The sequence below is a fragment of the Heterodontus francisci genome, chromosome 36 (genome assembly GCF_036365525.1).
Source record: "Heterodontus francisci isolate sHetFra1 chromosome 36, sHetFra1.hap1, whole genome shotgun sequence".
Lineage (NCBI taxonomy): Eukaryota > Metazoa > Chordata > Chondrichthyes > Heterodontiformes > Heterodontidae > Heterodontus > Heterodontus francisci.
The window spans coordinates 8,973,287-8,987,461 of NC_090406.1; the positions used below are offsets into that span (position 1 = coordinate 8,973,287).

Genomic DNA, 14,175 nt, shown 5'->3' on the forward strand with positions numbered 1-14,175 from the left:
CATTCTGTTAAATCTATGCTGCACTCCCTCCTAGGTGAATGTTTTCTTCAAGAACATTGTGTGATCTCTATCGCAATGACAGTATCTACAAGAGTCATATTGGTTCAATTGTTGTCCTTGTCTTGTGCAATCTTAAATAACCAGAAAATCATTATTTCTCTGAAGACCTGCAATGAAAACTGGCCATAAAACGTCATCCTCACTCACCAAAACCCGTGAGAGAGAGAGAGAGAGAGAGGAGCCAGAGCAGCCCGAGGAGCAGCAGGACCAGAGGTTTCAAAACAAAAACGCGCCAAAACCCATGAATTACCTTTTGTTTCGGCGGACCAGGGGACTGCTGGGTAAGTAAAAACCTATATATTTGGGCAGTGGCTGAACCCGAGACACTACACATGTAGTGTCTCCCACCCGCCCTCCTCCTCTAACCAAAAAAAAAGAACTCTGGTGTGTTGATAAGGTAAGCTTTTTTATTTCTTCTGTATCGTGTGATTGGTTAAAAATTTACTTTCTTTTTTTTACTTTCTTTTTTTGATTTATCTATTAATTGGTTATTTGAAAAAGACCATAGCAGAGAAGTATCAGAAAGTATTTAACTCATAAATTTATATAAAGTAATAAAGTAATTAACTAAGTAGAGATGGCTGGGCAGGTGATGTGCTGTAGCTGTATGATGTGGGAGCTGGCTGACCCCATTGTGAACGGCAGGGACCACATCTGCAGCAAGTGTTGGTTGCTGGAAGAACTCCGGCTCAGAGTTGATGATCTGGAATCTGAGCTTCAAAAACTGTGGCACATCCGGGAGGGGGAGAGTTACCTGGACGTTTTGTTTCAGGAGGCAGTCACACCTGGTAGATTAAGTAATTCAAATTCAGTTAGTGATCAGGGACAACAGGGTGTGATTGCAAGTGAGGCAGGTAGGGGGATCCTGAGTTCAGGAGTGGAGGAGCCTCAGCCTTTGACCTTATCCAACAGGTACGAGATACTTGCTCCCTGTGTGGATGAGGAAAAGGGCTGCGGGGAGGATGAGCCAACTGACCATGGCACCATGGTGCAGAAGGCCATTCAAGAGGGGGGAGCAAAAAGACAAGTGGTAGTTATAGGGGATTCTATAATTAGGGGGATAGATAGTATCCTTTGCAAGCTGGATCAGGAGTCCCGCATGGTGTGTTGCCTGCCCGGTGCCAGGGTGCAGGACATCTCTGACCGGCTTGAAAGGATATTGGAGCGGGAGGATCCAGTTGTTGTGGTCCACGTTGGGACTAACAACATAGTCAAGGCTAGGATGGAGGACCTGTTTGGGGATTATAAAGCACTAGGAACGAAATTAAGGAACAGGTCCTCGAGGGTCATAATCTCCGGATTACTGCCCGAGCCACGTGCAAATTGGCTTAGGGATAAGAATATTAGGGAAGTAAACACGTGGCTAAGGGAGTGGAGTGGGAAAGAGGGGTTCAATTTCATGGGGCATTGGCATCAGTTTTGGAACCGGGGGGATCTGTACTGATGGGACGGTCTCCACCTGAACGTATCTGGTACCAGTGTTCTAGCGAAACGGATAAATAGGGTGGTCTCCAGGACTTTAAACTAGTGACTCGGGGGGAAGGGAAAGGGAAAACGACAGGGAGTATGATGGTAAATAAAAAGGTAAGCAGCAGGTTAACATGTGTGCAGGAGGGTTTAAGTTCAAGGCAGACTATGAAAGAAGCAGAAAGGAAGGATAACTCAGGAGTTATTATTAGAGATGTTGGAAATCATGAGGGTAAGAAAGCATAAAGGCACTTTACCTGAATGCTCGTAGCATTCGTAACAAGGTTGATGAGTTAATGGCACAAATCATCGCGAATGAATATGATTTGGTAGCCATTACGGAGACATGGTTACAGGTTGGTCACGACTGGGAGTTAAATATCCAGGGGTACCAGACTATTCGGAAGGACAGACAGGAAGGTAAGGGAGGTGGTGTAGCTCTGATATTCAAGGACGACATCAGGGCGGTGCTGAGAGATGATATAGGTTCTATGGAGAATGAGGTTGAATCCATTTGGGTGGAAATTAGAAACTCTAAGAAGAAAAAGTCATTGATAGGTGTAGTCTATAGGCCACCAAATAATATCACATTGGGGCGGGCAATAAACAAAGAAATAACTAATGCCTGTAAAAATGGTATGGCAATTATCATGGGGGATTTTAATCTACATGTAGATTGGTCGAACCAGCTCAGTCAGGGTAGCCTTGAGGAGGAGTTAGTTGAGTGTATCCGTGATAGTTTTCTTGAACAGTATGTAATGGAACCGACGAGGGAGCAAGCTATCCTAGATCTAGTCCTGTGTAATGAGACAGGAATAATTAATGACCTCATAGTTAGGGATCCTCTTGGAAGGAGTGATCACAGTATGGTTGAATTTAAAATACAGATGGAGAGTGTGAAGATAAAATCCAATACCAGGGTCCTGCGCTTGAACAAGGGGGACTACAATAGAATGAGGGAGGCCTTGGCTAAAGTAGACTGGAAACAAAGATTTTATGGTGGGACAGTTGACGAGCAGTGGAGGACTTTCAAAGCAATTTTTCAAAGTGCTCAGCAAAAGTATATTCCAGTGAAAAGGAAGGACTGGAAGAAAAGGGGTAATCTGCCATGGGTGTCTAAGGAAATAAGGGAGGCTATCAAATTGAAAGAGAAGGCATACAAAGTGGCCAAAAACAGCATGAAACTAAAAGATTGGGAAAACTTTAAAGGTCAACAGAAAGCCACAAAAAGAGCTATAAAGAAAAGTAAGATAGAACATGAGAAAAAACTAGCCCAGAATATAAAGACTGATAGCAAAAGTTTCTATAAATATATAAAACGAAAAAGAGTGGCTAAAGTAAACGTTGGTCCTTTAGAGGATGAGAAGGGGAATTTAGTTATGGGATATGATGAAATGGCCGAGGCATTGAACAGGTATTTTGTATCGGTCTTCACAGTGGAGGACATTAATAACATGCCAGTAATTGACAAAGAGACGAACGTAGGTGAGGACCTGGAAACAATCATTATTACGGAAGAGGTAGTGTTGGGCAAGCTAATGGAGCTAAGGATTGATAAGTCTCCTGGCCCTGATGGAATGCATCCCAGGGTACTAAAAGAGATGGCAGGAGAAATAGCAGGTGCACTGGCGGTAATTTTCCAAAATTCGCTGGACTCTGGGGTAGTCCCAGCAGATTGGAAAACAGCAGATGTGACGCCACTGTTTAAAAAGGGAGGTAGACAAAAGATGGGGAATTATAGACCAGTTAGCTTAACCTCTGTAGTGGGGAAGATGCTTGAGTCTATTATCAAGGAAGAAATAGCAGGGCATCTCGATAGAAATTGTCCCGTTGGGCAGACGCAGCATGGGTTCATGAAGGGCAGGTCATGCTTGACAAATCTTTTGGAATTCTATGATGACATTACGAGCAAGGTGGACAATGGGGACCCAGTGGATGTGGTGTACCTAGATTTCCAAAAGGCCTTCGACAAGGTGCCGCACAAGAGGCTGCTGCATAAGATAAGGATGCATGGCGTTAGGGGTAAAGTATTAGCATGGATAGAGGATTGGTTGACTAACAGGAGGCAGAGAGTGGGGATAAATGAGTGCTATTCTGGTTGGCAATCAGTCACTAGTGGTGTGCCTCAGGGATCGGTGTTGGGACCGCAATTATTTACAATTTATATAGATGATTTGGAGTTGGGGACCACGTGTAGGGTGTCAAAGTTTGCAGATGACACTAAGATGAGTGGCAGAGCAAAGTGTGCAGATGACTGTGAAACTTTGCAGAGGAACAGAGATACATTGAATGAGTGGGCAAAGGTCTGGCAGATGGAATACAATGTTAATAAATGTGAAGTCATTCATTTCGGTAGGAGTAACAGTAAAAAGGATTATTACTTGAATGGTAAAAAGTTGCAGCATGCTGCTATGCAGAGGGACCTGGGTGTCCTTGTGCATGAATCGCAGAAGGTTGGTCTGCAGGTACAGCAAGTAATTAGGAAGGCAAATGGAATTTTGTCCTTCATTGCTAAAGGGATTGAGTTTAAAAGCAGAGAGGTTATGTTGCAGCTGTATAAGGTACTGGTGAGGCCGCACCTGGAGTACTGTGTGCAGTTTTGATCTCCTTACTTGAGAAAGGATGTACTGGCACTGGAGAGGGTGCAGAGGAGGTTCACTAGGTTGATTCTGGAGTTGAGGGGGTTGGCTTATGAGGAGAGACTGAGTAGATTGGGATTATATTCATTGGAATTCAGAAGAATGAGGGGGGATCTTATAGAAACATATAAAATCATGAAGGGAATAGATAAGATACAAGTAGAGAGGATGTTTCCACTGGCAGGTGAAGCTAGGACAAGAGGGCATAGCCTCAAGATTAGAGGGAGCAGATTTAGGACTGAATTAAGAAGGAACTTCTTCACCCAGAGGGTTGTTAATCTATGGAATTCCTTGCCCAGTGAAGTAGTTGACGCTTCTTCAGTAAACGTTTTTAAAGCTAAGGTAGATATCTTTTTGAACAATAAAGGAATTAAGGGATACGGTGAGAGCGCGGGTAACTGGATCTAAGTCCACGAAAAGATCAGCCATGATCTTATTGAATGGCGGAGCAGGCTCGAGGGGCCGGACGGCCTACTCCTGCTCCTAGTTCTTATGATCTTATGAATGCTTTACCCAAACGACAATTTGACATCAGTTTAGGATCCTTCAGACATCCCAAAAGCACTTTATCAACAAATTACTGTTTTTAAGTGCAGTCACTATTGTTATGTGGGAAACAATAGCAGCCAATTTGCACATAGCAAGATCCCACAAACAGCAAGTGAGATGAGCAACTATTAGTGCTAGTGTCTTATTGGTGATAGTTTTTGTGACACAAATGTTACCTGGCACTTGTCTTGCCAAGCCTGAATGTTGTTCAGCTCCTGACGTAGGTTGGTTTAGACTGTATCATTATTGGAAGAGTTGTAAGTGAAGGTGAACAGATTGAGCAGGTCAACCCCTTGACCTTACAATGGAAGGAAGGTCATCAATAAAGCAGTTGAAGATTGTCAGGCTGAGGTTATTTCTCTGCGGAATTCTGGCTGCAATGATTGACTCTGACAGACATGACCATCTTCCCTTGGGTCAGGTATGATTCTTACCACTGGAAGTCTGCCTTTGTCTCCAGCTTGACCCAGTTTTACTGCAATCTCCAATGAAGGTTGAGAGAGTTTCAAAAAAATGCAGAACTGCCCTTCAATGAGTCACTGCAGGGATTGGAAACACAGATCTATCATCCAGAGTGACCTTTCGCGGATGACAAAGGGTAAAGATACTTGAAACATTTTCCTTTATTTCAAAATGGCTCCATGCTGGGACTAGTAAGTGTTCATTAACACTTGCACTTTTCTGTAATTACCTTTTTTCTGGCTTGCAATAGACAATTAGCAATAAATAAGTCGAGATTAATTATAGGGTTTAGTACTTCCTCTCCATTATCCACAAAACTACCATTACCTTTAAATACCTACTTGTCAGGTATCTGCACATTGATTGCAAATTTAAAAAAGAAAAAAAAACACAGCTGTTAACATTTCTTATTTTTATTTTTTTTTACAAAGTATTTATGGCCCAGTATCATACGGTTGCAGTGGTCTACTGTCGATCAGGAAGACATGCAGAAACAGGCAAGACAGTTGGCACAAAAATGACAAGAGTCAAATCATTGAGATCAAACCTTGATGTCTAGTCACGGTGATGTGGTGGCAGGGCAGGATTATCTATTGGGGATACACACAGAAGGGCATGAGCATCACATGAACTGCTGCCTCAAAGTGGAGCTGATCACATAACATGAAGATTATGCTAAATGTATCCAGTGCATATGTGTCTCCAAGTTACTGTCTGATTTTTGAACTCAATCAACCAATTCAAATAGAATGCCTTCTAGCTCTCCTGATAAGGGAGCTTGAGTTATACGGACAAGAAAGAACTCAGCTTCAAACCCTGCTTTGTTGGCTTGGCATGAATTCAGCTCGGGCAGATGGCTGGGCGCTACAATTGACCTCAAGACACCTTAGGGATGGGTTTGGCAGAAGGACGGAAGCAGCCAAGCCTCTCATTCCTGATTGCTGCCCAGTCTCTTTCCAGTTCATTTGTGAAGTGGTTGTTGGAGAGAAGACCCAGAGATTGTCTAGCGTTTGTACTATAACCCAGATTGGGCCAATGCCTTGGGGAGAGATTGGACAGGAAAGGAAGACCAAACCTCCCAATTCCATCATATAACAACTTGTTGTGACATAGGCTCAGTAACAAGCAAGTCACTTGTGGCTTAATTGCTTTGGAGCCTCCCTGTGAATAAGCAAAAAATAGGATACGTAAGGGAATCCATCAAATATTTCACAGAAATTGGGCTTTGAGTCAGAAAAGACAGTGGGATTCAAGACAACTAGAGCTTATTAAAAGAAAACTATTAGTCTCATTATCCAATGGAGAGGAAGGGAAGGGATGATTAATGAAGATTCTACTGCCTAAAAAGATAAACGCCGCTGTCGGGACCAACATTAAAACATTGGACAATCACTAGAACATTTTCAGAGTGTCAGTGCAGAAAATATTCCTGTCCTCAAAACGAATAAAGAAGAAACAGGGAAACTTTAGTGGAAGATGAGATAATTAACCTTGTGCAAAATTGAACCTGAATTGTGAGCAAGAAATAAAAAATGTTTCATCGCCTCCGCCCCAACCACAGCTGGCTCAAAATACAGGCCATCAGACATCAGCCAATGCTGTTCTTGATCCAACTCTGGAAGATGCTCAAGAGAATCGATCCATCTATTAACTTTTCTTTCCTTCCTCCTCTTCGGCGATACCTTCCTCCCAAGCCCAGGTGAGATCAGCAAATGTCCCACCTCACCCCCAGTTCAAGCAGGACACTCTTATTTCTGAACAGTCTGCTGTATTCCTCATTATCACTTGGTTTACTGTTATAATTTTACATCAAATGGAAAAAGCTAAGGGTTTGTGATCAGCCAAAATCCTCAGGCAACTTGGTGCCATTATCCCTTCAGTACCTGGCCATGTTTTTAAACAATGTGGTTGACTCTTAAATGCCCTCTGAAATGGCCTAACAAGCCACTCAGTTCAAGGGCAATTAGGGATGGGCAACAAATGCTGGCCTAGGCAGCGATGCCCACATTCCACAAACAAATTTTTAAAAAACTTCAGAAAGGTTTCCTCAGTTTGGAAGATGTGGATAAGAGACTAGCAGCCATGTAACTCAGTGTATCAGAGAACCACGGATGTGCAAGGTTTTTTCCCCACACTTTCCTCCACAATGATCATGAGCAGAATCACCGACTGACTTTTCCAGTCTTCGCCCAAGAGATCAATTTCAGTCTCCCAGCTGGCTAAGACCAACCATTTCCACTTAGACCGGGGACCGATCCAGAGAACCTCTGTTTTTTAATGGCTTATGGGTATCCTGGGTGGTGCCTTTACCATGAAACCCATTGGGGGAGCTGGCAGTAACTGTTTAACGTTGGCGAGCAGGAACTATATTTTTAAGTGGCGGGATTCCCAAGGTTCACACTTACCACACGTTGATTTCATCTGACCAGAAAGTACTGGCATTGCTATCTTGCTCCCTCCCTCACTATGTTTAACAGCATCAAGCATCAGAGAGGATTGATTCATTTTCATGACAGTCAAACTCAAGCAGAAGGAGTTAGTCTTTGTTCTCCAAGAGACCCCCACTTGATGCCTGATACCTCTCCTCCTCCTCAACAGATCTCCTCTGTTGAACAAATGTTTGATTAGGACAATGGGTAATTAGATAATGGGAGGTTGTGATTTATGGGATTTAATTTCCCCCTTTCTCTACCCCAAGAGTGGTGGATGCTCAGTTTTTGAGTATATTCAAGACAGAAGTCGATGGATTTTTTGGGCACTAAGGGAATCGAGCGATACGAGGATTGAGCGGAGATTTGATGTAGAAGATCAGTAATGATCTTATTGAATAGTGGAGCAGGCTCAATGGGCTGAATGGCCTACTCCTGCTCCTATTTCATGCTCTTTTTCCTCTCCTGAAAATGTTGCCTTTTTTCTTTCTTTACAAGTTACGAGTCACCCTCCAGTCCTTCACTCAAATATCCATAGTTCCTACAGAAGTCTGAGTGGTGGATGGTTCTGGAAGGTTAATCAGTGGTGGAGATATCACAGTTGAGCTTGATCCTATCTTTGGGTGATATCCGTACACATATATGCGCACGTCAATAGGGTCAATGGATAGTGATCGCAAGCCAGAACCTTGGATGTTCTCTTTTCTAGCCCCGTGGCATGGACAGTAATTGTAGAATCCTAATTTTCTTCAAAGGCAAGCAGAAATCTGGAACTCTAATCTACTTGCCTCCATCCCCCCAAAAAATATTGTGGAGGTCAGTTGAAAACTTATAAGCTGAGACAGATAGATTTTTGTTAGGCAAGGGTATTAAGGGATATGAAACCGAGGTGGGAGTTAAGATACAGATCAGCTATGATCTCACTGAATGGCGGAACAGGCTTGAGGGGCTGAATGGCCTCGTTCCATTCCTATATTCCAAACGTCACCCAAACTGAGTTTGCCCTGTGCTTTGAGATGAAGCAGACCGGACAATCAGAAGGTGGGGGTCAAGGGGAAGCAATGAATCACAGCTCACTGTGTATGGAGCAAAACGTTACCCATCAAAATAATACAACACCCATCTCAGATCAGAGTTTGTCAGGGTTAGGAAGTAGCTTTCGTTGCTCTCTTTTTTGCAGGTGCCCCCATAATATGCCGTCATTGGCCCGTCCGAGATCGAGGCTTGCTGCTTGTAGCTTTTGCCAGTACTTGAGATACTACCAAGAATTAACTCTCAATGAGTTTGCCCCTTCTCTTTAGCCCAGGGCCCTATGACCTCTTTGAGCCCATAGGCCTTGTGACTTGAAGGCCTCAGCCAAATATGGGTCCCCCACCCAGGCCAGGATGAGGGCAGGGTACTTTCAGTTAAGCATAGTAAATAGTGATGGGATTTGCTGTATTATTAATGCAGTGTATTACAGGCCTTTATGCATTTTACTAGAGGGTTGTGTCAATGGAGGGGTAGAGGAAAGGGTTGTGCAGGATGTGCAGTGATTCCTGCTAATATTTCTGGTGTCCAGCGCCTGTTAAGAATTCCTAATCCCACTCTGCTTGCCAACATCTGGGCCAAGATGAGCTGATCTCAAGACAGGGAACGGACCTGGGACCATCCCCTTCAGGTGCAGGGTCAGCAATGCAAGGGCAGGAGGACCATTCCCAGGTTCTTACTAATCAGCGTCCATGGCAGCAGATACATTACAAACAGTACTGGGGAAGCTCCTGATCCCATCGGAGGCAGGCGGTCTCCGGAAGAGTAACATGGAAATCTAGGTACAAGGCCCAAGAGCTCAGTGCGGCCTTCATAGCGACGCATATGTTTAGATGAGGGAATTCTGCTAACCATGCAGGCCTTGCAAAAACACAAGGAAACGGTTCACACTAAAAAAATGATGAAAGAGAGAGAGAGGGAGAGGTGAACACAGCAGCTTCCAAAGGGGCCCCGAGGTGGTGGGGGACCGGGGAGGGGGGTGAGGTGGGTGGGGTGCGGTGGGAGAGGAGAAAAAACAAAATCAGACATCGAAACAACAGCTGCTCTACTAGTAGAATTTTTCCCATTTGCGGTTTCAATTCCAAATCGAGGAAGTTCCAGACAAGTCAGAATCACAGAGTCAGTCCTTAATTCAGACTGAATCCAGATTCAAAGGTCCTTGTAAACACGGTGGTATCGTGACGTCCTCATGCTCTATTATAGATATTTGTGCACAATGATTCCGTTCCTCTGGCGCACTCTGAAAATGAGAATAAACCAGGAGACAGATCAGTGGTGACTAGACACTCTAACAAGAGGAGCAAGGGATAGGACGTCCGGAGATTTCAGAATCGAGTTTGGTAGATTTTTTGTACTGAGCGATATGGAGCCAAGGTGGGTAAATGGAGTTGAGGTAAAGATGATCCATGATCTTGTTGAAGGGCGGAGCAGGCCCGAGGGGCTGAAATCTATCAAGAGGACAGGCTTGTTGGCTACTTTAAATGCTTGTGGAATTACAAGAGCAGCCCAAGTTGTCTAGGCCTCATTTATTTCCCCCTTTTCCATCCTTGTGAAAAAGTGCCTTCTCTCCATTACTGGCTGACTGTCGGACTGCTCACGATCGGGACCTCATGATGTGGGGTACGTCTGACCCGGTTTAACAGTGATGGGCTATAATTGCATTGATAAATCAGAAAATCGGAACAGGAGCAGGCCGTTCAGCCCCTCCAGCCTATTCTGCCATCCAGTTCGATCATGGCTCATCTGAAAAGAAATACTCGCTTTTACTTAACGCTTTTCATGAACACCAGACGCCTCAAAGCGCTTTACCACGAATGAAGTACTTTTGAAATGTAGTCACTGTTGTAATGTAGGAAACGTGGCACCTTGCTCTTTGGCTTTACATCTACTGCTCATCTGTTGTGATTCTCCAGGTGGGAGCACAGTCCAATTAGTGCACAGCAAGCTCCCACAAACCGCAATGTGATGTTGATTGAGGGATAAATATTGGTCAGGACACCGAGGATAACTCCCCTGCTCTTTATTGAAATAGTGCTGAGGGCAGACAGGGCTTCGGTTTAATGTCTCATTTGAAAAACAGCACCTCTGACAGAATAGCACTCCCCCAGTACTGCAGTAGAGCATCAGTCTTGCTTTTTGTACTGAAGTCCTGGAATGGGATTAAACCCGAAACCTTGTGACTCAGAGGCGAGAGTGCTATCAACTGAGCCACAGCTGCTGCACCCCAACCCCATTGAATCTCCATGAAACCCTCACTGTGTTGATGAGACTCAACGCACCATCTCTTGTCCCAGTCCATTCTTTCCCAGGACCTCTGTACTGCTGAACTCTTTCCTGCCTTCTGTCTCCTCTTCCTCCTATAACTGGCTGACCTTGTGAAATGTAGGGTCAGCCCCCTAACATCATCTCCTGCTCCCTTCAGCCTTGGTTGTGTATCCCTGATCTTATAGGCCTTGGTCCTTCACTTTAGCTTCTCAATCTCCCCAAAATAATACATCTGTAGTGCTACTTAGAATCATAAAATCTTACAAGAGGCCATTCGGCCCATTGTGTTTGTTGCTGGCTGTTTGAAAGAGCTATCCAATTAGTCCCAATTCCTTGCTCTTTCCCCATAGCCCTGAAAAAATTTCTCCTTCACATATTTAATTAGTTCCTTTGGAAAGTTGAATCTGCTCCCACCATGCTTTCAGGCAGAGCATTCCCGTTCATAACAACTTGCTATGTAAACAATTTTCCCCTCATCTTATCTCGGTTTCTTTCGCCAATCACCTTAAATCTGTGTCCTCTGGCACTGGAAACAGTTCCTCTTTATTTACTCTATCTAAACCCTTCATGAATTTAAACACCTCTGCCAAATCTCCTCTTAACCTTCTCTGCACGAAGGAGCACCATCCCAGCTTCTCCAGTATCTCCACATAACTGAAGTTCCTCATCCCTGGAACATTCTAGTAAATCTCCTCCGCACCCTCTCCAAGGCCTTGACATCCTTCCTAAAGTGTGGCGCTCAGAATTGAACACAATACACTGGCTGGGGCCTGTTTTATAACTTCCTTGCTTTTATACTCTATGCCTCTACCATTGTATTTTGCAATTTTCCCTGCAATTTTCCTGCTCCATCCACCCAATAATTCATTGAATCTCATACCTGTCTTTGGAGGAGTTCTTCAGATGAAGATGATGGTATGTCTTGCGCACCACCGGACTGCAACTGTCCTCAATGTCATACTCTCGGACATCATTCACCTCCATAACCTGACCAGTCAGGACCTTCACCACAAGTAGGATGATATACTGGAAGAGAAGGAATCACAGGTCACAGCTGGTTGCCAGGGTTTCAGAGGGACTAGAACTCTCAGCTTGTTTGTTTTCTTTTCCCCTATTTCCCCTCCAACCCATTGGAAACTAGGGCTGGGCCACCAAATGGGAAAAAAAAAGAACAAACTGAAACTTATAACATTTTTACAGGGTGTGACAGAGTAGATGTAGATAGGATTTTTCCTCTGACTGGTGAGTCTAGAACCAGGGGACACAGTCTCAGAATAAGGGGCAGGCCATTTAAGACGGAGATGAGGAGGAATTTCTTTACTCAGAGGGTGGTGAATCTGTGGAATTCTCTACCCCAGAGGGCTGTGGAAGTTCAATCATTGAGCATGTTCAAGACAGAAATCGATAGATTTCTGGATACTAATGACATCAAGGGATATGGGGATAGTGGGGAAAAATGGGGTGGGGCGGCACAGTGGCGCAGTGGTTAGCACCGCAGCCTCACAGCTCCAGCGACCCGGGTTCAATTCTGGGTACTGCCTGTGTCTGCATGGGTTTCCTCCGGGTGCTCCGGTTTCCTCCCACCTCCAAAAGACTTGCAGGTTGATAGGTAAATTGTCCATTATAAATTGCCCCTAGTATAGGTAGGTGGTAGGGGAATATAGGGACAGGTGAGGATGTGGTAGGAATATGGGATTAGTATAGGATTAGTATAAATGGGTGGTTAATGGTCGGCACAGACTCGGTGGGCCGAAGGGCCTGTTTCAGTGCTGTATCTCTAAATCTAAATCTAGATGATCAGTCATGATCTGTTTGAATGGCGGAACAGGCTCGACAGGCCAAATGGCCTTCTCCTGCTCCTATTTCTTATGTCCCTAAATTCTGATGTATTACAGCTAATATTTTAACTTACTTCCCATTTTTAAATGGGAGAGTTCAGACAAGCTGATATTAGCAAGCTGCACTCCACTAGTGCTGGTCCTGCAGACCAGTGTCACGTCTCATACAGACAGGGGCCATCTCTGATCTTTCAGGAAGACTCCATATGCCTTTTGGCTTCCGATCACAGTCTGTTCAGCTGTGAAGGTTTTGACCAAGCTGGAGTTCAGTGTTACTGTGTCGCCTTTACCTTACATCACCTTCATCCCAGCTTAACATAAGAAATAGGAGCAGGAGTGGACCATTTTCCCTTCAGCCTGCTCTACCACTCAATGAGAGCTTGGCTGATCTTTCCTCATATAGAGATACACCGCATCTGTGCTGACCATCAACCACCCATTTATACTAAATCCTACATTAATCCCATATTCCCTACAACATCCCCACCTTCCTTCAATTCTCCTACCACCTACCTACACGAGGGGCAACTTACAATGGCCAATTTACCTATCAACCTGTAAGTCTTTAGCTGTGGGAAGAAACCGGAGCACCCGGAGGAAACCCACGCGGTCACAGGGAGAACTTGCAAACTCTGCACAGGCAGTACTCAGAACCGAACGTGGGTTGCTGGAGCTGTGAGGCTGCAGTGCTAACCACTGCGCCACTGTGCTGCCCCTATGCCTGGACTCCCAAGTATCTAAAATCTATTGATCTCTGACTTAAATACCCTCAGCAACTAAGCATCTACAGCCCTCTGGGGTAAAGAATTCCAAAGGTTCACGACCTTTAGAGTGAATAAATTTCTTCTCATCTCAGTCTTACTTGGCCAACCTCTTATTCTGAGACTGTGACTCCTAGTCTAAGTAAAAGGACACCATTAAAATGTAACGATAGGTCCCACAGTTCTGTGTTTCTTGTTATGGGATGTGATGTGACAGGAACCAGTAGTTGATCGTGTGGAGGACTCGCAGGTCTACGTCCCATCGCTTTGTATTGTAGCAATTTTACGAGTGAGCATTGGGCAAGTCATTGGTTGGGAGTGTGACCCTCAACTAAATGGATCATAGACCATCCTTCAGCTTTGCATTTATATTTAATTTCAGCTCAAAATCACACTCCTGCAAACTTATCTCCTTTCTTCCCCCTCCTCTCTGAAGATGAGGCAATTAGCACAGAAGCGTTTGAGGGGAAGCTAGATAAGTACATGACAGAGAAAGGAAAAGAAGGACATGTTGACAAGGTGAGGTGAAGTAGAGTGAGAGGAGGCTCGCATGGACCATTTGGGTTGACTAGCCTGTTTCTGTGCTGTAAATACTATGTATCCCACTATCTACATTGACTTTCATTGGGTTAGTCTCATGGACACCAACACTCTTGCTACTTTTCCCAAATGAGTG

The 14,175-nt window shown here is 44.4% G+C and overlaps 1 protein-coding gene across 2 annotated transcripts in view; it reads right to left on the reverse strand.

The window, feature by feature from the left end:
* Positions 1-5,622: 5,622 nt before the first annotated feature.
* The window catches only part of cers1 (ceramide synthase 1), a 46,400-nt gene continuing 37,847 nt past the window's right edge, over positions 5,623-14,175 (reverse strand). For both annotated transcript variants that reach the window (XM_068016113.1, XM_068016112.1), the window contains 2 exons: positions 11,781-11,926; positions 5,623-9,875 (listed from right to left, as the gene is read on the reverse strand). In XM_068016113.1, coding sequence (XP_067872214.1) covers positions 9,833-9,875; positions 11,781-11,926 — 189 coding nt within the window. In that variant the 3' untranslated portion in view covers positions 5,623-9,832. The remainder of the gene's footprint in view (positions 9,876-11,780; positions 11,927-14,175) is intronic.